We start from the raw sequence: 24,260 nt of genomic DNA, 5'->3' as shown, positions 1-24,260 counted from the left end.
GCTGTAGTTGTTGTGGGGGGTCACAATGGGGAACAGACATGGAAGGACTGGAAAGTGAGTATGATAGGGGACTATCTTAATGAAATTCTCAAAGAATCAATAAAAGAGGAGAAGCCAACTTTCCAGTCTAAGGGGCTCTGGTAACGGCCTTACTCTTGACTTCAGACACTAGCACCTCAAATAGCCAGCACTTAGTCACAGCCCTGAGTGCCTCCCCTGAAAGAAAGCCAGAGTCACAGAGAAGTGGTTGCTTTCAGGATCTGGGAGAGAAATACTAGCGTACATGAAATACTTTCAAAGACCAAAAGGGGGAAGGGTGCTCAAAAAATGTGTGTGGAGATGGTTTTAAAAACCCTCACTGCCCAAGGTGAGGTGTTGAGGTTCAGAAAGAAAAATTAGGCATCATGAAATACAGCTGTCATTCCAGCCCTTGGAAGGATGAAGAAGAAAGACTGAGACCTCCCTCCCCAGGCCACCATGGGCCATCCTGAGGTCCTGTCTCAAGAGGAAAACAAAAGAAGGGAAGATTATGCTAACATTACAAAACAAAATATTTTTAACATTTGTAGCATGAAAAAGAGAAAAAATGTCATATTTTGTAAAATGACAATTGGTGAGTCCAGGTAGACAGCATGGATGCAGAGTTCTTTCAACCCTGTAGACTTGAAATTATTCTAATTTAAACATTGAGAAAAGTACAAAGAAATTTTTAGTAATATAGCACCCATGGCTCCCAACATAGATAGTTTTGAGCCCCCCCCCCAAACTGTCTTTCTTGGGCTGGAAGATGAAAATGATCCAGCTCTCTGGGCCCTGGACCTGGGCATGCAGGCACTCTCCTGGAGACTAGGATCTGTCTATAGCAATGGATGTAGCAGTCACATACTGAGTGTTAGGATCGTTAGGAGGTGGGCTAATATCAGCACGGAGTCACAAATTAGGGGCTGTTCCGTCTCTTTAATGCCGAATGCCTGATGCCTCTCAGTGTTGACCTGCCTTCCCCCTTCCCTGCTAAGATTGTACATGTTAGTCAGGAAGGGAAACGGAAAATTTCCCTTCAGCTTCCCTACAGGAAAGAAGCCCTCCTCCTTCAGGAGAAGGGACAGACTGAAAGGATTGTTTGAGCGCCATCTACTGGGAAAACAGTGGTACAGCCTCATAATTCTGGTATTGTGCCAGAATAGGACCACCCAAGCATGGGGTCCCCCTTCACTTTCACTAAAGGCAGTATGATGGCCAGATCCAGACAGGCATTCAGCAGACAGACAAATGCATTGCTTCTCCCCTTAGGTTTGCTTCGAATTTATAAAGGGAGAGAATGAAACATAGGCGACAAGAACCTAACAACAGGAAACTGGGGTTTGACCTTGTTTCCACAGAAGGAATTCATTCTCCTTGAGGGCTCACTGTAATCCATGATGAACAGACTGGGCTTCCATAAGAAACGCTCCACTTGAGCTTTCAGCTGTGATGGCAATGAGCCTTTCAAAATTCCGTGTGGAATGAGCCTTTCAAAACAGGCAGAATGCAGTCACAGCATCGCACGTGTCTCAGACAGAACCAGATGCAGAGAGGAATCTGGCCCTTCTTCGGTTTCTACTTCTACTCCATGTTTGTTTCTACTTCTTCTTGTTTTGATCTTCCTTTGCTGAATGGCAGGCTCTATGATGGAAGAGAGCATGCCTGTCTGCTTGACTTATGTGTCCAGAACCTGGGGGCATTCTCTTGAATGAATCTACCATCTGATAAACAATACCACAAACTTCCTACTTAACCTGTCTAGTGGGATCACTGTGTTCCCCGAGCCAGTTCTGTTGTCCTGCAGAAAGCCTGCGAGTGGAATCATTGGCAACCCAACCCGTCAGACCCTGCAGCCAACACTCACACTGAAGCTCAACCCAACACATAACTAACGGACAGAGACTTGAGGAAAGGTCACGCACAGGGCTATCTCTGGGTGCCTGCTATTCAGACAAACTTGGGGCTCTCGCTACTCTTCTGGTGTGTCGGTGAGTGGTGTCTTGCTCTTTAAGCTCCTCCCATAACTTAATCTTTCCTTCCCACCCAGACACTGAAGTAGCATTCCTATGACCTTTGCACACAGTGCTGACTCCACTTCAATGAGCCCTTGATAGATTGCTAGAATTGCCTGTAAGGTGTCACTTCTCTGGCTTTGTGGGTTAGTTTGACACAAACTGAAGCCAGTTCCCCTACCTTTGCAACAGACAGAGACGACTGCAAAAGCCACAGCCAGTCAGAATGCGGTTCCAATAGATAAATTTACAGATTATTCCTGTACCTAAAGCCCAGGAACATTACGGAGAAGGAGGGCAGAAAGATTATGAATGCAAGAAGATCGGGGAGTTTGTTTTGAAATTGTGTCTCCTAGTAATATCAGAAGCTACTATTAAGTCTCATGCAGGACTGCACAGGCTGAACAAGGATGACATCAGTGAACATGCCGAACTGGATGAAGAAAAGTCCACAGGCCTCAACCATACACAAGGACTATAAAAAATGGAAGAAAGCTGGGAGTGCAAGAGGGGGTCTTCCCCAGGGAGGAACACACCAACCGACTGTCCAGTGCCAAATGGTCAGATACATATCTGTAATGTTATCCAGATTGAACAGGTTATGTTCGGGAATTAGATGTGTGTGTGTGTGTGTGTGTGTGTGTGTGTGTGTGTGTGTGCAGTAACAATAATAACAATTAGTTTAAAAAGAAAGAGGCCACAGATTTGAAGAAGAACAGAGATGGTCATATGGAGGGTTTGAAGGGAGGAAAGGGAAGGGACAAGTGTCACAGTTAATTATAAATTCAAAGAAGTGCCCTGTATGACTCTATGTCTCCAGAAATTGTTGGCTTACCTGTGTTCTCTTAGTGCAACCTGAGTTCATAGCTCATCCTTGACTTCCCAGTGTACCTGAATGGCATCTAAACTCTTTACCTAGCTTACCTGTAGGGCCACATGCGATTGCACCTCTGCTTGCCATTCCAACCACATACAGTCCTGATATAACCCGAAGCAAGTGAAAACTGCAGCTGTCCTATTTACAGGGAATTCTGACATGAAATCTAAAGCCATGCATATAATGGTGTCTCTCTCTCTCTTTCTTTCTTTCTCTCTCTCTCTCTCTCTCTCTCTCTCTCTCTCTCCCTCTCTCCCTCTTTCCCTCTCTCCCTCTCCCTCTCCCCCTTCCTCCCTCCCCCTCCCTCTCTCTCTCTCTCTCTCTCTCTCTCTCTCTCTCTCTCTCTCTCTCTCTCTCTCTGTATGTGTGCATGCTCTGGCTGGTTTTGTGTGTCAACTTGACACAAGATGGAGTTATCACAGAGAAAGGAGCCCCAGTTGAGGAACTGCCTCCCTGAGATCTAGTCGTAAGACATTTTCTCAATTAGTGATCAAGGGGGAGAGCTCAGCCCATTGTGAGTAGTAAAGGTTTGCTGAGCAAGCCAGGGAAGCAATCCAGTAAGCAGCATTCCTCCTCTTCATCAGCTCCTGCCTCCAGGTTCCTGCCCTGACTTCCTTGGGTGATTAACAGCAGTGTGAAAGTATATGTTGAATAAGCCCTTTCCTCCCCGTCTTGCTTCTTGGTCATGGTGTTTCATTGCAGCATTAGAAACCCTGACTAAGACAGTATGTGTAAGTGTGTGTGTGTGTGTGTGTGTGTGTGTGTGTGTGTGTGTGTACATACTCATGAAACTGCATGTGTGTGGATATCAGAAGAGCTTGGATGTCATTTCTCAGATACTCTCAATCTTGGTTTGTCTGTCTGTTTGTTAGTTTTTTAGTCTATGCTTGGCCTTTCACTCACAAAGTCAATTAAGCTTGGCCATCCACAATCTCTGGTGATCCACTTGTCTCCAGCTCCCCCAAACCACCATGCCAATCTCTTTACAAAGGTGCTTAAATATCAAACTTGGATCCTTGTGCTTACATGGTCAGCACTTCACTGACTGAGCTATATTTCTTTTTAAATCTATTACTGAAAGTAGGTTTGTATTTGAACTGCTTACCGTCTCATCAATTAGAGGCATATGGAAAACAAGTCACTATATCACTTATGTGCATGACATTGTGCTTTCACTATCTCTAAGCAAAGCACTAAATACTTCAGATGTATTTATCATGCTTAACCAGTGCCGTAAGATAGACAGCATTCTTTCCTATTTAAAAAGATGACAGTGCTATCATTGAGGCTAAATGACTTGCCCAAAGCCATATGTATAGCATGCAATCATTACCTCAGCCCAGGCTGGTATAGTTTGTACCCTGATCATTGTTTTCTCCTACCATAGCTACCAAGGTGAAAAGCAGGTTATATTGCACAGCTGATAAAATGTGGTAAAAAAAAAAAATCTACAAAGCCCCAAATTACATTTCCTAGAACCCAATTAAAGTGGCGCAGAAAATTTAAATCAGCAGCAGAGACCAGCATTTTAAAAATTTACAGTCCTTCTAGAACTGTCAGGTTCACTCTGGCATATAAACAATATAAACAAACCCCTCTCTCCCTCTGGCTTTAGTGGAGTCTCAACACTACTATCATCTGGCTACAAGTTGTGCCCAGTGGTTGGGTCAGCATCACTATAAACAAAATGTATGTGAATGTCATTCCTAGAAGTGAAGCTGACCACCCTGACAGCTTCTGATTCCACTAGGAAACAAATAAAGGAGATTTGCTGAAGTTCCATTACATGGGAACTGCTGTGAATGCAGGGTCTCAGAGGACACCCAAGGCTGGCATGAGGAGCATCCTGGACTGAGAAAGACACCAGATTTCCATTCTACTTTCAAAGAGCTTTGAGGCTCAGAGAAGAATAACAATGACTGATTCTCTGAGATCAAATACTTTACAGAAGAATTCCCTTCTGAGTCAAATGGTGCGCTGAAAGTTTACTGTGGTTTCAAGAACTTAACCCAAGAGCTGGAAAATGTATCAAAGAAATTCCTATTCTAAATACACCACACACAACATTGGAGTCTATTTCACTGTCTGCTGATCAAGGCCACCTCAAAAGTTCACCTGGCATGAACGTCCATTATGTCGTGTGTGTGTGTGTGTGTGTGTGTGTGTGTGTGTGTGTGTGTGTGTGTGTGTGTGTGTGTGTGTAGGGATTTTGGCTTTATTTGAGCAAAAGGTGAACTTGAGAACCAATAAGGAAGCTTCTGGAAACACAATCCCATACACATGTCCATTATCCATCCACCCTGGATAGATGGAAACACATATTTGTTTTGATAGTCCTATCTCTAGCCACAGGCTTCCCAAACCTGAAACTCCAAGATAATGTGAGTTGTATTCTGAGCTGAGACTTGGATGTCAGACTAAGTGAAGACAGAGCTCGCGCATGTGCACAGGAGATCTACTTACGCATACAGTCCCCTCCGTACCAGCCTGCTCTGCACTCTGCACAGTAGAATCCCTTCACGTAGAAGTCGTCCAGAGTTCCGCCCCACGAGCCATTCCGGCAGCTCTTGCAGTTTTCAAAGATGGTACAACCTGCAACATCCCAAAATATTAGTCTACACGGTTGCAGATTTTGAGTCTCCTCGGGAGGCAAACTCTGTATCTCTTGGCACAGCCCCATCTCTGCCCCTGTATCTAGACCTGGAAAATACCAGTGATCTTAGGTGAGCCTGCTCATACCAGGGAGCAGGAGACTCGCCTAGATTCAAGCAAGGAGTGTGGGAAGGGGTTTGAGCACTGATGATCAGTTGCTGTTTTATGCAAAGTAATACAAATTAGTTTGTAGTGAATGATGGAGTCAGTACAGAGGCGCACAGCCAACCATTGAACTGAGGATGAGGTCCCCATTGGAGGAGTTAGAGAAAGGATTGAAGGAACTGAAGGGGCTGCAACCCCATAGGAACAACAATACCAACCAATCAGAGCTCAGGGACTAAACCACCATCCAAGAGTACACACGGACAGACCCATGGCTCCAGCTGCATATGTAACAGAGGATGACCATGTTGGGCATTAATGGGAGGAGAAGCCCTTGGTCCTGCCAAGGCTCAATACCCCAGTGTAGGGGAATGTCAGGGCAGGGAGGCAGGAAGGGGTGAGTGAGTGGGTAGGGGAACACCTCGTAGAAGCAGGGGGAGAGGGATAGGATGGGGGATTTATGGACGGGAAACCAGAACTGGGGATAACATTTGAAATGTAAATAAAAAAAAGTCCAAGGAAAAAAAGATAGTGTGGTACTAGTTTTTCTTCTTTACAAATTTATTTTATGATTGTTGTATAATAGAAAATTCAGACAAACAAATTTACTTTTTAAAAATGGTATCTGGAGGATTCTGTTAACACTCTTTCTTATACCTGGTGGCTGGAAACACAATCCAGACCTGTATTCAACCCCCAGAATTCAGGTGTTTTTTTTCTAAATCTAGGTATAATGGCATAAATTTGTAATCCCAGTTTTGCAAAGGCAAAGATGGGTGAAACCCAGGAATCACTGACCAGCCAACTTGGCATGTTCCAGGCCAGTGAGAAACCAATGGGCCATGTCTGAAGAATGATAGCCAGTGTTGTCCTCTGGTCTCCACACACATGTACTCACATGTACACACACACACACACACACACACACACACACACACACACATCACTTGCATATAAACGCACATACAAAAACTAGTCTTCTGCTCTATACTATGCATTTTGTCTTAGTCATTCATATTTATTTACCAATGACAAATGTGTTTCTATTAGATATTTGTCTATGTCACACACTCTTATAACAAGTGTACAGCATGAAATCAGCACTAACAACTGGCTACAGTCTTGCTCTAGGAAGATCATGCATGCAGAACACACCAGGAGTGCTGGGGCGTTGTTCAGGTGTGGTTCATGTCAAAAGCAAGGTCTCTTGAAGACTTGAGGGAGAGTGAGAAAAGAAGACAGAAATGATTGCTTTCTACTTATCAAAACACAGAAAGCCATGCCCTAATGCTCTCACCTGTCAAGATGTGATTATATTGTATCTGCCTCTTGGTCCTGTTTAAAAATACATTAACGTGTTGAAAGTGACACGTAAGTAGTAAGTACTCTCAGATCACAAACTATTATTATTCTGCATTCCCACCTGGCTTATCCTTCTCACTGTATAGTCTATGCCTAACGTCACCTGCTTATTGCCATTTTTTTACAGCAGACACAGCATGGGGCTGTATCATGGTCTGCATTAAATCTTCAGAACTCAGTATAGTGCTGAGTAAAAATTATCCTAGAGAATAAATAACTAATGAACTGCTGGAGATGGCCACCATTTGCTTGGGTTGACAGCATGCTTCTTTGTTCCCTGTTTGTCTCTGTCTCTCTGTCTCTGTGTCTCTGTCTCTTTCTCTGTCTCTCTCTGTCTCTGTCTCTCTCTCTGTCTCTCTCTCTCTCTGTGTGTGTGTGTGTGTGTGTGTGTTCTATAACAGAGTGAGTCACAGTTCTCTTTCCATTCCCTCTTGACTCTGCTTTTCCTCCTACCAGAGAAACTGAGCTGATAAATTGATGTGCTTAGACCATCCTCTGCCCCATAACTGAGTCCCAGGGGCCTCCCTGAGCCTTGCAAAGACCCATCTCACTCACACATCACTGAAGAGACAAATGGACTCAGAGACTGCCCTCAATAGCCCCACTAATGCTGTTCTCCGACACAGCTACATTAGGGTCCTTAGGTTCCAGCCACAAAACCCAGCCTAAGGATGAAGACGGGCAAAGCTCTACAGGAAGCACACTAGGAAGCTCTCAGGAGCTATTGAAGATCCCATTGGCTTTCACCTTAGAGTTCAGGGATTGATTAGAGGCCACCACACAGCGCTCATGCAGTACTGTCCAAGCTCATCAAGTCCAGGGCTTGCACTCAACCAATTGAGCTCTATCCAACATATGTACAAAACTAAGACTCTCATTTTCAAGACAGAAATGTAAACTGAAGTCATAATGTGTTCCATTTTCTACCTATGGGATTGATAGAAATCCAGATGGCATATTTTATCACACTGGTTGACAAAACAATACCCTCATATACCCTCATCATGAGTGATAAGGCATAATAAAGAATTAGATAAAAGCTAGAAAACAACATACATGCCTCCCTTTGACCCCTGACCTCACTTCTAGAATTCTACCTCAAAGACAAACTATAAAAATTCTAACTGATGTGTGTTTAATTCACTGTAGTGTTGTTGGAATAGTTTAGACATCCCTAATCTGAGAAATTTTAGTTCAAATTAGGAGAGAGAGAGAGAGAGAGAAAGAAAGAGAGAGAGAGAGATAGAGAGAGAGAGAGAGAGACACACACACACACACACACACACACACACACATGTGCACACATCATCACAAGTAGAAAAGCCTAGAAAACTTTACATGGCAGATAATAGCCAAAACAAAGGTATATAAAAATACTGCATAAAATTGTCTCAAACTACAGATATAAGTTGTATAAGAAGTAAAAAGGGAATTTCACATTTAACCTTGGGTGCCCCCTTCAAGACATCTCATTGCTTATATATGTAACATTCCCTAAACTGTAAAATACTAAATACGTTGGGTCCCAAACACTGTAGATAGTAAATATTTGATTTATAATAGCAAAGTGCTGAAAGCAACCCAGTGACAATTAACTATAGTAATTCATGAAGTGCAGTCACATGCAACTGTAAAAAGAAGTGAAGAAAATGTATCTTTCTGCTATGAAATATCTCTAACACCTATTGTTAAGAAAAATATCATGTAGGATAGTTAGTAATGTTTGTGGTTTGTTGTGTTTGCATGAAATGGGGGAAGAAAAATAAATGCATGTGCCAATCCTCTTGCATTTTCAGATATAGAAAACAATTAACCTATCTTGATATTAGATAGGTGGCATAACACCAAAACAGAAGCCACAGCCATTGATTTTACAGTATAGCATTTTGATTATACACATCTGCCAGCATGTATCCTAAAGTCAGGCATAAGCATAAATAATCGTAATTGTATGCAGCAGGATTGTTGGTGGTACATATAATGCTATTATTATTTTGCACATTTATAGTATGTGAGATGATGAGACAGATAAGGGACTACATTAATATGAATAGGAAATGGTTTTTCAGCATCAGAGAAAAAATAAAAGAAGTAAATAACCTCGTACTATTATGTATAGACCTGAGCATTTGCATGCATTTTTTCTTTAAAAGAAGAATAGAGAATAGTTAATAAAAGATAGATACATGATAAATTAATAGGCAGACAGACAGACAGACCTACCACACCTTTAACTCGGCACTCAAGAGGCTAAGTCAGAAATATTTTAAGTTCAAGAACAGCCTGAACTATACAGAGGGCTCCTGTCTCAAAAGCACAGGGTGGGTCTGGGCATGCAGCACAATGGTAACCTGCACCCTTGGCTTGATTTCCATCACTCTACGTGTGTGTGTGTGGGGGGGGGTGTGTACTCGAAACACACAAATATCATACAAAGAAAGACGTTAAATAACTTTATTTTTTTTTTTTTGGTTCTTTTTTTCGGAGCTGGGGACCGAACCCAGGGCCTTGCGCTTCCTAGGTAAGCGCTCTACCACTGAGCTAAATCCCCAGGCCCTGTTAAATAATTTTAAATAATCACTAATTAACAATGACAAACCAAAAGCCAGGAATACCTCCTGTACCTAGACTGTGCTCTTAGAATAAGAGTTTCTTGGAGAAATGGCTGATTACTGATCTGGGGCTGGAAATAGCTATGAAATCTGAATGACTTCTTCATGGTAGAAACCCAAGAAGCCTTTTAAAATTAATGGGATAATCCCAGTAGTCATGTCTGCAGGATAAGGACTAAAGGACATGAAGGGACTCTCGGTGCCCTAATACATGCTCAGGTGTATGCTAAAGAAGGTAACAACTAACACTGGTAAACTACAAAGACGAACAGACTTCAGGTCCCAGCGATAATCACCAACACATCCTGGGTTCCCAATGGCGGCTGCTTGTGCATCGTCAGCTCACTGCTCTGAGAAAGAGTTTCAAAGCAGCCCCTTTCCTTGACCTTTCAGGGTAACAGAATGATTAGTGTGGGGGAGTCCTTCACTCCAGAGCCGATTATCACTACCAGCACCCCTGAAGGAGGAACTGCAGATCCTGAGTGCTGCCTGTAGATTGTGCCTTTCTTGCCTATCATGTGACTGCCCTATAATAGCTGAGGTTACCCAACAGTAAACACATGGCTCCCTCAAAGTATTCAAAATTGGGCAGATTGTGTGTGGCTAGTGTCCCTTCATAGAGGAATCCTGGGGCATTGTTCAGTCATTTCTCTACAAGCTGCTCTTGTAGAGCTGGGTCCTAAGCTTCTTTCCTGAAATCAGAGGGGCAGTTGGACTGAAGTCGGTCCTGGTTTCATTTTCAATGCTACTCTCTGTTTTTAAAAGAAGGGAGAAGACAGAAATGAGACAATTCTACCAGCGCAGTTTTGATCTTTCGTTCTTCAGCCTTCAGAAATCTCACTGGACCGTCTCTGTGTTTCCTCCCAGCTGATGTGCCCTAGAGAGACAATAGGAGCCTCCTGGAGGGAGTCGGCATGTAAGATGGTAATAGTTCCAGGTTTTTCATGCTGGAAAACAGTCAGTGCCAGCCACAACAATGAGAAGTTCAACATCCGTCATCTTTGATTTCCACTCTTCCCTCACTTCCCTCTTCTCCTCCATCCCAATCCTAAACAATGGCCAATCCCACTCCAGATGACTCTCAACCCTTCCCCTAACTCTATCCACCAGACGTCTGACCTTCATTGCAGTCCTTATTAATTCCCTCCTCACCCCATCCTGCCCTCCTCCTGCCCTTTTCCCAACTAGAACTAAAGAGAAATTCTTTTTAACCCTTTACCAAAGGATCTCCTGAAGCCTGAATCTAATAGCAAGACTTTAGAAAAGGCTCTTCCTAATCTGACTCCTGTTCCTCCCTTCAAATTGCTCTCCCTTAGTAGCTCTTGTCTGACCGACTCCCTTCCTCACATCTCACAGCACGAACTTGCTTTTCCTGCCAGAATGAACAACTTGGAATTCTCAAAGCCTCATGCTTCCCCTTGACACAGGTCCTTTGCGCCTTCTGTCAACAATCGAGCCCTCTAGTCCCTAAGACCCTCTCGAGTCTGTGGGTTCCATCTTCAGTAGACGCATTGCACCACCTTGCTTAAAAAGTCTTCATTGATCTCTCTGCTGCCTCACCCCATTTTCATCCGGGTGCCTCTCTATCGCAGCACTCACACAGCATCAATCACAGCTACCTGTTTCCACCTCCACTACTAGACTGTAAGCTCTGGCAGTGTTGGGAATGTGTCTTTAAACAAAATGCCTGGAGAGAGATGACTCAATGGCTAAAAATATATGCTGCTCTTGCTAAGTCCAGTTCTGACACCCATGTCAGGCAGCTTAAAACTGCCTGTAACTCTGGCTCTAAGGATGGATATGACACCCTCCTCCGTGGAAGCATGTACACACATGTGCACACACTGACATATGTACACACACAAACACAAATAAATATTTAGAAATCTTTAAAAAAATACATTGTCCTTCCTGTGACTACCTAAGATCTATTCAGTCCGCTTGCTAAATGAATGGATGAGCAGACAAATTCTCAGATTTACAACTTGGTCCTTGAAAAGAAGACTAACTCCTCTGATTCCTTTCCCTGGATTCAGACTTGGTTGAGTTGTGTCAGTCTTAATAACCATTGTCACCACAACCCTGAATGGCTGCCTGCTAGAATCCAGACATTCAGTGTGTACCTGTTCATGACCTCGGATAAAGTGAAAGCAACTTACAGTGTCCCATTACACACTTACCTGGGTGAATTAGACAGGAGTCGCATTCGTTATCCTCGTTCCTGCAGCATGGGATGGTATAACCCACCACTTCCTTCTTTCCTGGGCAGATGCACTCAATCTGATCATATTCACAACACTCTCTACACATGATGTTCCACTCAGCTCCGGGGCAGGCTTCGTTAATGACCGTGTATTCTGCAATGGAAAACAAGCAGGTGAGGCTAAGGCCTCAAAGGCACGGGAAGACCCACAAACACTCCACCATGAAGAAGCAACCTTGCCCTACTAGAGTGTCATCTCTTCTGAATGAGGGGCACTGGTGTGACCTCGTCCCAGGCCAATATCTCCAAAGTGAGGTGACTACCCCAAGAGGTATTCAAAGCCATTTATTGAGATACGGATAAAATATGCTCACCTTGTCATCTTGTTTTTGATATTTAAAGAATCACACTTCAGACACCGTGGATGTGGCTCACTTGGGAGAGTACTCGCTTAGCTAATATGCACGAAGCTATTTTTTTTGATTCTCAACCCCACATAAACTGGGAGTGGTGGCACATGCTTGTAATCTCCAGTGTTTGAATGTGGAGGCAGGAGGGTTGTGAGTTCTGGTTTATCCTTGGTTTATATAGCAGGCTCTAGGCTAGCCTGAACTACAGGAAACTTTTTCTCACATACATATATACATACACACAGTTTTAAAAATGCTTCACCAAATACAAGTAGACTAGCAGTAGCATGCCCTCATAATCAATACACCAATATAAATTCCTTACATTTTATATTTGTTTGTTTTAGCTGTATTGGGAATTGAAAGCAAAGCACTCATCACTAACTATTGCCTCTCACTTCTACTTCCCTTGAGATATATCTGGCCACTCTCTATAGCTGCATACACTGCTTTCTGCACTTCACCAAGAAAGACTCAACTGCAGGGCTCCATAGGGGCCTCCATAGAGCTCCAGCAATGGGGCCCATCCGAAAAGCCCAGAGACCACTCTCTAGATGGAACTATTCAAATGCAAGGCCACGTAGAGACTATGTCATTGCTTCCAAACTTGGCTCTTCAGTGTTGTGTGATGCCATAGTCATAGCATCTTCAAAGATAAAGCCAACAGAGAAGACAAAAGTACCTTTATGTTTGGGAGAATGTCAAGGGTGAACCCGTTAGCCCAACTTAGTACAACCAAGAATTGTTTCCCAGGAGAAAAAGTGTTTGTTTGTGGGTAGGATTTTTTCCTCTCTTCCTTTTTTTTTCCATTTCCTTTTTATAAATGCAAAAACATACCTTAAGTAAAAAAAGAAAACCATCTGGTGGAATCTATAAGAGGAATCAGCTGGAGGCTCAGGCTCAGAGAAACTCAGGCTAAAAAAACAGCCCTGCTAGCTGTATTTGGTCTTCTTGTTTTTCTTTTTCCCCAGTTTCTATTTCTAAAATGGTTGTGTAAGAACATGAAAGCAGAAGTGGGTCAGGTATTTGTGGAAGAAAGTGTTATGTGTCTGGGCAAGGTCCCACGAAGCCTTCCCTAGAAGCTCTCTGCAGGGATCCCAGGCATGCATGATGCTTAGCATCTGCGATGGCTTCCAGACCTTTCGATTTCACAGTTTAACTCTCTGGTTCCCTCCCTCGCATTTGTAAAGTCCAACACTAAGTTGGTCACTATTAATTTACCAGATAGGGCCATGAAAAAAAATCACCATCTACCCTCTGGCTCTGGTTAAAAGACGACTGTAGAACCAGGAAAATGAACTTTTTCATATTATGGGATACTTCATTAAATTGGGTTTAGTGTCATGAAAGTTTAGTTAAGAAAGACTAGTTTTCTTTCATCATTTTGTATGAATACTGACAGACAAGCAGTAATTTTGGTATTAGATTGGCATGCGGTTTTGTTTTTGAGACTCTATACTCTGTACTCAGCTGTGCCTCTGTGCTGTTAGCCCAACTTCTGAAATCTAGATGGGAAAGGAAAAGGATAACACACGGGGTCAAAGTGCATGATTCTGGATTCAGTAATGAATTTATTATTATTATTATTATTATTATTATTATTATTAATTTGATAATTTCAAACCATGTATTTTTATCATATTCTTTCCTGTCCCACAACTCTTCTACCTCTCTATCCACCCAGTTTCATGTTCCTTCTCTTTCTTAAAAAAAAAAATAGAAAGCCACTAAAAGCCATGGCATCCCATTTGTCTTGGCCAATTACTCCCGTGCACAGGGCCAGTTCTGGAGTGTGGTTGATTTTCCCAGTGTCACTCCATTGGAGAAAAATGATTTTTCGCTTTCCCAGCAGGTACTAATTGTGTAGCTTCTTGGCTATGGGCGAGACTGTACCCACTTCCCTCTCATCTTGCTGGGATGCTGTCTGGCCTAAACTTCTGCAGGTCTTGTGCGTGGTGTAGCAGCTCATATGTATACCTGCCCTGTTGTGTCTGGAAAAGGCTATTTTTTTAAGGCAGCCACCACCTCTGTCTCTTGCAACCTTTGTGCTCTCTCTTACTCGTGGAGGAGAGGGGCATGATAAGGACATGTCATTCCGGGCTGAGCACTCCGAAGTCTCATTCTCCATACATTGTCCAGATGTGAGTCTCTGTTAATTTACCATCTACTGCGAGAAGCAAATCTCTGATGAGTGCTGAACAGTGCTCTGATCTATGAGGATAGCAATGTGTCATTACAAGTCTTTTAGTATAAATATTATCTGATATAAGTATTATTTATATAATTTTATCTACATAATATAACTTTTCCTTAGAAAAAGAAATTTACAAAAGATTGATGCTGCTTTTCTTTTGTAAAAAGCTGTTTTGAGCAAGGTACTATACATGGTCACTTGCATTTAGAATAATATGGTGGTAAACAGTGGATATTAATATTTTATCTGTGTCTTAATCATTTATCACCAATAAAACATTTAACCTATTATTGGCTACATGCTAAAATGTAAGTGATTAGGAGGAAACAATCAAGAAATAGGAAGACCTCACATCTCCTTGAAGATTTATAAAACAAATTCTTTGCAACATCCTTACATCATCACAGAGCCTTCCAGCTTCTAAGTTAAGTATACTCACTGAGTATGAATCTCTTTTTCAAACATCTGTTTTGAGGCTATAACAGTATGACAATTTGTTGACTAATTCCATTCTCTATACAACAAATGCCTTTGTATTCTTAATACAGTAAATCACATCTTCCATAAAATTGATTGATTACAGGGAAACACGAGACAGAGGTTTTAAAAAAATAAACAGTATACAAAGATGAGTAATAGTTTCTCGGTCACAGAAATTTAACCCAAGTAACATTAAGAAAACATCTTTTTCAGAACATTAAAATTTTAAATTTACAAAAATGCCATTGAAACAGCAATGTAAATTATCCCAATGATTTTGTGACATTAGTCACATGAAATAGATGCAGACTTTTGAGAATTTCCATCTAATTTATAGATCTTCCTTCATAACATAGACATTAAATCATAAATTTTACTCCAAGCCACAGAATGAGAAATGCACTCACAGCAAGTTTCAGTTAATTAACATCACTCTCGGACTCACTGAGGCCTATCCCCTTTTGCTTAGGAACTTGAAAAGCGGCCACCATTTTGTCAATATATAAAAAGGAAAATGGCCTACATGCAAAAATATTTTTCTAGTTGAAATGCATACAAAGTTCTAAGAGGAAAGTTCATGGTACTGAAGTGCCTACATTTAAAAAAAATGGAGAGATCTCACACTAACACCATACTAACAGCACAGCCTAAAGCTCTAAAATGAAAAGAAGCAAACACACACAAGAGGAGTAGACTGCAAGAACTAATTAAACTGAGGGCTAAAATCAACAAAATAGAAACAAAGGCAAAAATATAAAAAAAATCTATGAAATACAGAAAATAAAGAGTTGGTTCTTTGAGAAAAGCCAGACAAACGTTTATCCAAAGTAACTGGAAAATGGAGAGAGACTGTGCATTGAACAAACTCAGAAGTGCAAAGGAATACATAACAGACGCTGATGAAATCCTGAGAATCCCGAGTGCATACTTGAAAATCTTATACTCCACCAAATTGGAAAACATAAAAGAAATGGGTAATTTTCTCAAGAGCTACCACGTACCAAATAAAATCAAGATTAGATAAACAATTAAAATAGACATGTAACCCTAGTGAAATAGAAGTGGTCAATAAAAATACCCCAGTCAAAAAAGACCAGGGACAGATGTTTTTGTGTAGAATTCTATCAGCATTTCAAAGACAACTTAACACTAATACTCTTCAAATTATTCCATAAGATAGAAACAGAAGCAACATTGCCAAATTCATTTTATGAGGCCTCAGTTACACTGATATCTGAATCACACAAAGACCCTAAAAGAAAGAGAATTACAGACAAATGTCTCTTATGAACATAGATGGAAAAATGTTCAATAAAATACTTGCAAACTGAATCTAAGAGCACATCACAAAGATCATTCACTATGATCAAGTAGGTTTTATCCCAGAGATGCAGAGGTGGTTCAACATGTGAAACGCTGTCAATGTAACACACCATATAAACAAATTGAAGGAAAAAAGCCCCACATGGTCATATCATTAGATGCTGAAAAATCCTTTAACAAAGTCTATCATCCCTTTATGATTAAAGCTTTGCAGAGATTAGGAATACAAGGTACATACCTAAACACTTTAAAGAAAGTATACAGCAAGTCTATAGCCAACATAAATTAAATGGAGAGAAACGGAAAGCAATTCCACTAAAATCATGGACAAGACATGGCTCTCCTCTCTTACCATACCTCTTCAGCATAGTACTTGAAGGTTTGCATAGAACAATAAGACAACTAAAGGAAATCAAGGGGATACAAATTGAAAAGGAAGGAGACAAAGTATTGCTTTTTTTTTTTTTTGCTTTTTTTTTTTTTTTCCGGATCTGGGGACCAAACCCAGGGCCTTGCGCTTGCTAGGCAAGCGCTCTACTACTGAGCTTAATCCCCAACCCCAAGTATTGCTATTTACACATGATATGATAGTACACATAAATGATTCCAAAAAGTCGACCAGGGAGCTCCTACAGTTGATAAACATCTTCAGCAAAGTGGATGGATACAAGATTAATTAAAAAAAATCAGTAGCTCTCATATATATAAACAATAAACAGGCTGAGAAAGAAATTAAGAAAACACCTTTCGGCTCCCAGACCCGGTGAGAGAGAGACCCAACCGCCTGGTCAGGTGGGCACTCCTGAGGCTGCAGAGCAGAAGACACCACCAACACTGCTCACCCCTGCCCACATCCCTGGCCCAAGAGGAAACTGTATAAGACCTCTGGGCTCCCGTGGGGGAGGGCCCAGGAGCGGCAGGACCCCTGCCAGAGACACCGCCGGACCCTGAAGGAAACAGACCGGATAAACAGTTCTCTGCACCCAAATCCCGTGGGAGGGAGAGCTAAACCTTCAGAGAGGCAGACAAGCCTGGGAAACCAGAAGAGACTGCTCCCTGCACACACATCTCGGACGCCAGAGGAAAAAGCCAAAGACCATCTGGAACCCTGGTGCACTGAAGCTCCCGGAAGGGGCGGCACAGGTCTTCCTGGTTGCTGCCGCTGCAGAGAGCCCCTGGGCAGCACCCCACGAGCAAACCTGAGCCTCGGGACCACAGGTAAGACCAAATTTTCTGCTGCAAGAAAGCTGCCTGGTGAGCTTGGGACACACGGAAGCAGAATTTCTCTAGGACCGGGCACGTTCTGTGTTTACCGGAAGTCCCACACCTGCGGATCCCGGCCCGCAGCAGCTCTCTGCTCCCAGACCCGGTGAGAGAGAGACCCAACCGCCTGGTCAGGTGGGCACTCCTGAGGCTGCAGAGCAGAAGAGACCACCAACACTGCTCACCCCTGCCCACATCCCTGGCCCAAGAGGAAACTGTATAAGGCCTCTGGGCTCCCGTGGGGGAGGGCCCAGGAGCGGCAGGACCCCTGCCAGAGACACCGCCGGAACCTGAAAGAAACAGACCGGATAAACAGTTCTCTGCACCCAAATCCCGTGGGAGGGAGAGCTAAACCTTCAGAGAGGCAGACAAGCCTGGGAAACCAGAAGAGACTGCTCCCTGCACACACATCTCGGACGCCAGAGGAAAAAGCCAAAGACCATCTGGAACCCTGGTGCACTGAAGCTCCCGGAAGGGGCGGCACAGGTCTTCCTGGTTGCTGCTGCTGCAGAGAGCCCCTGGGCAGCACCCCACGAGCGAACCTGAGCCTCGGGACCACAGGTAAGACCAAATTTTCTGCTGCAAGAAAGCTGCCTGGTGAGCTTGGGACACACGGAAGCAGAATTTCTCTAGGACCGGGCACGTTCTGTGTTTACCGGAAGTCCCACACCCGCGGATCCCGGCCCGCAGCAGCTCTCTGCTCCCAGACCCGGTGAGAGAGAGACCCAACCGCCTGGTCAGGTGGGCACTCCTGAGGCTGCAGAGCAGAAGAGACCACCAACACTGCTCACCCCTGCCCACATCCCTGGCCCATGAGGAAACTGTATAAGACCTCTGGGCTCCCGTGGGGGAGGGCCCAGGAGCGGCAGGACCCCTGCCAGAGACACCTCCGGAACCTGAAAGAAACAGACCGGATAAACAGTTCTCTGCACCCAAATCCCGTGGGAGGGAGAGCTAAACCTTCAGAGAGGCAGACAAGCCTGGGAAACCAGAAGAGACTGCTCCCTGCACACACATCTCGGACGCCAGAGGAAAAAGCCAAAGACCATCTGGAACCCTGGTGCACTGAAGCTCCCGGAAGGGGCGGCACAGGTCTTCCTGGTTGCTGCCGCTGCAGAGAGCCCCTGGGCAGCACCCCACGAGCAAACCTGAGCCTCGGGACCACAGGTAAGACCAAATTTTCTGCTGCAAGAAAGCTGCCTGGTGAGCTTGGGACACACGGAAGCAGAATTTCTCTAGGACCGGGCACGTTCTGTGTTTACCGGAAGTCCCACACCTGCGGATCCCGGCCCGCAGCAGCTCTCTGCTCCCAGACCCGGTGAGAGAGAGACCCAACCGCCTGGTCAGGTGGGCACTCCTGAGGCTGCAGAGCAGAAGAGACCACCAACACTGCTCACCCCTGCCCACATCCCTGGCCCAAGAGGAAACTGTATAAGGCCTCTGGGCTCCCGTGGGGGAGGGCCCAGGAGCGGCAGGACCCCTGCCAGAGACACCGCCGGAACCTGAAAGAAACAGACCGGATAAACAGTTCTCTGCACCCAAATCCCGTGGGAGGGAGAGCTAAACCTTCAGAGAGGCAGACAAGCCTGGGAAACCAGAAGAGACTGCTCCCTGCACACACATCTCGGACGCCAGAGGAAAAAGCCAAAGACCATCTGGAACCCTGGTGCACTGAAGCTCCCGGAAGGGGCGGCACAGGTCTTCCTGGTTGCTGCTGCTGCAGAGAGCCCCTGGGCAGCACCCCACGAGCGAACCTGAGCCTCGGGACCACAGGTAAGACCAAATTTTCTGCTGCAAGAAAGCTGCCTGGTGAGCTTGGGACACACGGAAGCAGAATTTCTCTAGGACCGGGCACGTTCTGTGTTTACCGGAAGTCCCACACCCGCGGATCCCGGCCCGCAGCAGCTCTCTGCTCCCAGACCCGGTGAGAGAGAGACCCAACCGCCTGGTCAGGTGGGCACTCCTGAGGCTGCAGAGCAGAAGAGACCACCAACACTGCTCACCCCTGCCCACATCCCTGGCCCATGAGGAAACTGTATAAGACCTCTGGGCTCCCGTGGGGGAGGGCCCAGGAGCGGCAGGACCCCTGCCAGAGACACCTCCGGAACCTGAAAGAAACAGACCGGATAAACAGTTCTCTGCACCCAAATCCCGTGGGAGGGAGAGCTAAACCTTCAGAGAGGCAGACAAGCCTGGGAAACCAGAAGAGACTGCTCCCTGCACACACATCTCGGACGCCAGAGGAAAAAGCCAAAGACCATCTGGAACCCTGGTGCACTGAAGCTCCCGGAAGGGGCGGCACAGGTCTTCCTGGTTGCTGCCGCTGCAGAGAGCCCCTGGGCAGCACCCCACGAGCAAACCTGAGCCTCGGGACCACAGGTAAGACCAAATTTTCTGCTGCAAGAAAGCTGCCTGGTGAGCTTGGGACACACGGAAGCAGAATTTCTCTAGGACCGGGCACGTTCTGTGTTTACCGGAAGTCCCACACCTGCGGATCCCGGCCCGCAGCAGCTCTCTGCTCCCAGACCCGGTGAGAGAGAGACCCAACCGCCTGGTCAGGTGGGCACTCCTGAGGCTGCAGAGCAGAAGAGACCACCAACACTGCTCACCCCTGCCCACATCCCTGGCCCAAGAGGAAACTGTATAAGGCCTCTGGGCTCCCGTGGGGGAGGGCCCAGGAGCGGCAGGACCCCTGCCAGAGACACCGCCGGAACCTGAAAGAAACAGACCGGATAAACAGTTCTCTGCACCCAAATCCCGTGGGAGGGAGAGCTAAACCTTCAGAGAGGCAGACAAGCCTGGGAAACCAGAAGAGACTGCTCCCTGCACACACATCTCGGACGCCAGAGGAAAAAGCCAAAGACCATCTGGAACCCTGGTGCACTGAAGCTCCCGGAAGGGGCGGCACAGGTCTTCCTGGTTGCTGCTGCTGCAGAGAGCCCCTGGGCAGCACCCCACGAGCGAACCTGAGCCTCGGGACCACAGGTAAGACCAAATTTTCTGCTGCAAGAAAGCTGCCTGGTGAGCTTGGGACACACGGAAGCAGAATTTCTCTAGGACCGGGCACGTTCTGTGTTTACCGGAAGTCCCACACCCGCGGATCCCGGCCCGCAGCAGCTCTCTGCTCCCAGACCCGGTGAGAGAGAGACCCAACCGCCTGGTCAGGTGGGCACTCCTGAGGCTGCAGAGCAGAAGAGACCACCAACACTGCTCACCCCTGCCCACATCCCTGGCCCATGAGGAAACTGTATAAGACCTCTGGGCTCCCGTGGGGGAGGGCCCAGGAGCGGCAGGACCCCTGCCAGAGACACCTCCGGAACCTGAAAGAAACAGACCGGATAAACAGTTCTCTGCACCCAAATCCCGTGGGAGGGAGAGCTAAACCTTCAGAGAGGCAGACAAGCCTGGGAAACCAGAAGAGACTGCTCCCTGCACACACATCTCGGACGCCAGAGGAAAAAGCCAAAGACCATCTGGAACCCTGGTGCACTGAAGCTCCCGGAAGGGGCGGCACAGGTCTTCCTGGTTGCTGCCGCTGCAGAGAGCCCCTGGGCAGCACCCCACGAGCAAACCTGAGCCTCGGGACCACAGGTAAGACCAAATTTTCTGCTGCAAGAAAGCTGCCTGGTGAACTCAAGACACAGGCCCACAGGAACAGCTGAAGACCTGTAGAGAGGAAAAACTACACACCCGAAAGCAGAACACTCTGTCCCCATAACTGACTGAAAGAGAGGAAAACAGGTCTACAGCACTCCTGACACACAGGCTTATAGGACAGTCTAGCCACTGTCAGAAATAGCAGAACAAAGTAACACTAGAGATAATCTAATGGCGAGAGGCAAGCGCAGGAACCCAAGCAACAGAAACCAAGACTACATGCCATCATCGGAGCCCAATTCTCCCACCAAAACAAACATGGAATATCCAAACACACCAGAAAAGCAAGATCTAGTTTCAAAATCATATTTGATCATGATGCTGGAGGACTTCAAGAAAGACATGAACACACTTAGGGAAGCACAGGAAAACATTAATAAACAAGTAAAAGCCTACAGAGAGGAATCGCAAAAATCCCTGAAAGAATTCCAGGAAAACACAATCAAACAGTTGAAGGAATTAAAAATGGAAATAGAAGCAATCAAGAAAGAACACATGGAAACAACCCTGGATATAGAAAACCAAAAGAAGAGACAAGGAGCTGTAGATACAAGCTTCACCAACAGAATACAAGAGATGGAAGAGAGAATCTCAGGAGCAGAAGATTCCATAGAAATCATTGACTCAACTGTCAAAGATAATGTAAAGCGGAAAAAGCTACTGGTCCAAAACATACAGGAAATCCAGGACTCAATGAGAAGATCAAACCTAAGGATAATAGGTATAGAAGAGAGTGAAGACTCCCAGCTCAAAGGACCAGTAAATATCTTCAACAAAATCATAGAAGAAAACTTCCCTAACCTAAAAAAAGAGATACCCATAGACATACAAGAAGCCTATAGAACTCCAAATAGATTGGACCAGAAAAGAAACACCTCCCGTCACATAATTGTCAAAACACCAAACGCACAAAATAAAGAAAGAATATTAAAAGCAGTAAGGGAAAAAGGTCAAGTAACATATAAAGGGAGACCTATCAGAATCACACCAGACTTCTTGCCAGAAACTATGAAGGCCAGAAGATCCTGGACTGATGTTATACAGACCCTAAGAGAACACAAATGCCAGCCCAGGTTACTGTATCCAGCAAAACTCTCAATTAACATTGATGGAGAAACCAAGATATTCCATGACAAAACCAAATTTACACAATATCTTTCTACAAATCCAGCACTACAAAGGATAATAAATGGTAAAGCCCAACATAAGGAGGCAAGCTATACCCTAGAAGAAGCAAGAAACTAATCGTCTTGGCAACAAAACAAAGAGAATGAAAGCACACAAACATAACCTCACATCCAAATATGAATATAACAGGAAGCAATAATCACTATTCCTTAATATCTCTCAATATCAATGGCCTCAACTCCCCAATAAAAAGACATAGATTAACAAACTGGATACGCGAGGACCCTGCATTCTGCTGCCTACAGGAAACACACCTCAGAGACAAAGACAGACACTACCTCAGAGTGAAAGGCTGGAAAACAACTTTCCAAGCAAATGGTCAGAAGAAGCAAGCTGGAGTAGCCATTCTAATATCAAATAAAATCAATTTCCAACTAAAAGTCATCAAAAAAGATAAGGAAGGACACTTCATATTCATCAAAGGAAAAATCAACCAAGATGAACTCTCAATCCTAAATATCTATGCCCCAAATACAAGGGCACCTACATACGTAAAAGAAACCTTACTAAAGCTCAAAACACACATTGCACCTCACACAATAATAGTGGGAGATTTCAACACCCCACTCTCATCAATGGACAGATCATGGAAACAGAAAATTAACAGTGATGTAGACAGACTAAGAGAAGTCATGAGCCAAATGGACTTAACGGATATTTATAGAACATTCTATCCTAAAGCAAAAGGATATACCTTCTTCTCAGCTCCTCATGGTACTTTCTCCAAAATTGACCATATAATTGGTCAAAAAACGGGCCTCAACAGGTACAGAAAGATAGAAATAATCCCATGCGTGCTATCGGACCACCACGGCCTAAAACTGGTCTTCAATAACAATAAGGGAAGAATGCCCACATATACGTGGAAATTGAACAATGCTCTACTCAATGATAACCTGGTCAAGGAAGAAATAAAGAAAGAAATTAAAAACTTTTTAGAATTTAATGAAAATGAAGATACAACATACTCAAACTTATGGGACACAATGAAAGCTGTGCTAAGAGGAAAACTCATAGCGCTGAGTGCCTGCAGAAAGAAACAGGAAAGAGCATATGTCAGCAGCTTGACAGCACACCTAAAAGCTCTAGAACAAAAAGAAGCAAATACACCCAGGAGGAGTAGAAGGCAGGAAATAATCAAACTCAGAGCTGAAATCAACCAAGTAGAAACAAAAAGGGCCATAGAAAGAATCAACAGAACCAAAAGTTGGTTCTTTGAGAAAATCAACAAGATAGATAAACCCTTAGCCAGACTAACGAGAGGACACAGAGAGTGTGTCCAAATTAACAAAATCAGAAATGAAAAGGGAGACATAACTACAGATTCGGAGGAAATTCAAAAAATCATCAGATCTTACTATAAAAACCTATATTCAACAAAATTTGAAAATCTTCAGGAAATGGACAGTTTCCTAGACAGATACCAGGTATCGAAGTTAAATCAGGAACAGATAAACCAGTTAAACAACCCCATAACTCCTAAGGAAATAGAAGCAGTCATTAAAGGTCTCCCAACCAAAAAGAGCCCAGGTCCAGACGGGTTTAGTGCAGAATTCTATCAAACCTTCATAGAAGACCTCATACCAATATTATCCAAACTATTCCACAAAATTGAAACAGATGGAGCACTACCGAATTCCTTCTACGAAGCCACAATTACTCTTATACCTAAACCACACAAAGACACAACAAAGAAAGAGAACTTCAGACCAATTTCCCTTATGAATATCGACGCAAAAATACTCAATAAAATTCTGGCAAACCGAATTCAAGAGCACATCAAAACAATCATCCACCATGATCAAGTAGGCTTCATCCCAGGCATGCAGGGATGGTTTAATATACGGAAAACCATCAACGTGATCCATTATATAAACAAACTGAAAGAACAGAACCACATG

At 44.4% G+C, this 24,260-nt stretch overlaps 1 protein-coding gene across 1 annotated transcript in view; it reads right to left on the bottom strand.

The window, feature by feature from the left end:
• Positions 1–24,260, bottom strand: part of Pamr1 (peptidase domain containing associated with muscle regeneration 1) — a 99,736-nt gene that overhangs the window by 46,440 nt on the left and 29,036 nt on the right. The window contains 2 exon segments of the mRNA NM_001107755.3: positions 5,374–5,502; positions 11,822–11,998. Coding sequence (NP_001101225.2) covers positions 5,374–5,502; positions 11,822–11,998 — 306 coding nt within the window.

This window comes from Rattus norvegicus, chromosome 3 (assembly GCF_021556685.1).
Source record: "Rattus norvegicus strain SHRSP/BbbUtx chromosome 3, alternate assembly SHRSP_T2T, whole genome shotgun sequence".
Lineage (NCBI taxonomy): Eukaryota > Metazoa > Chordata > Mammalia > Rodentia > Muridae > Rattus > Rattus norvegicus.
This window is presented reverse-complemented; position numbering and strand designations above follow the sequence as displayed.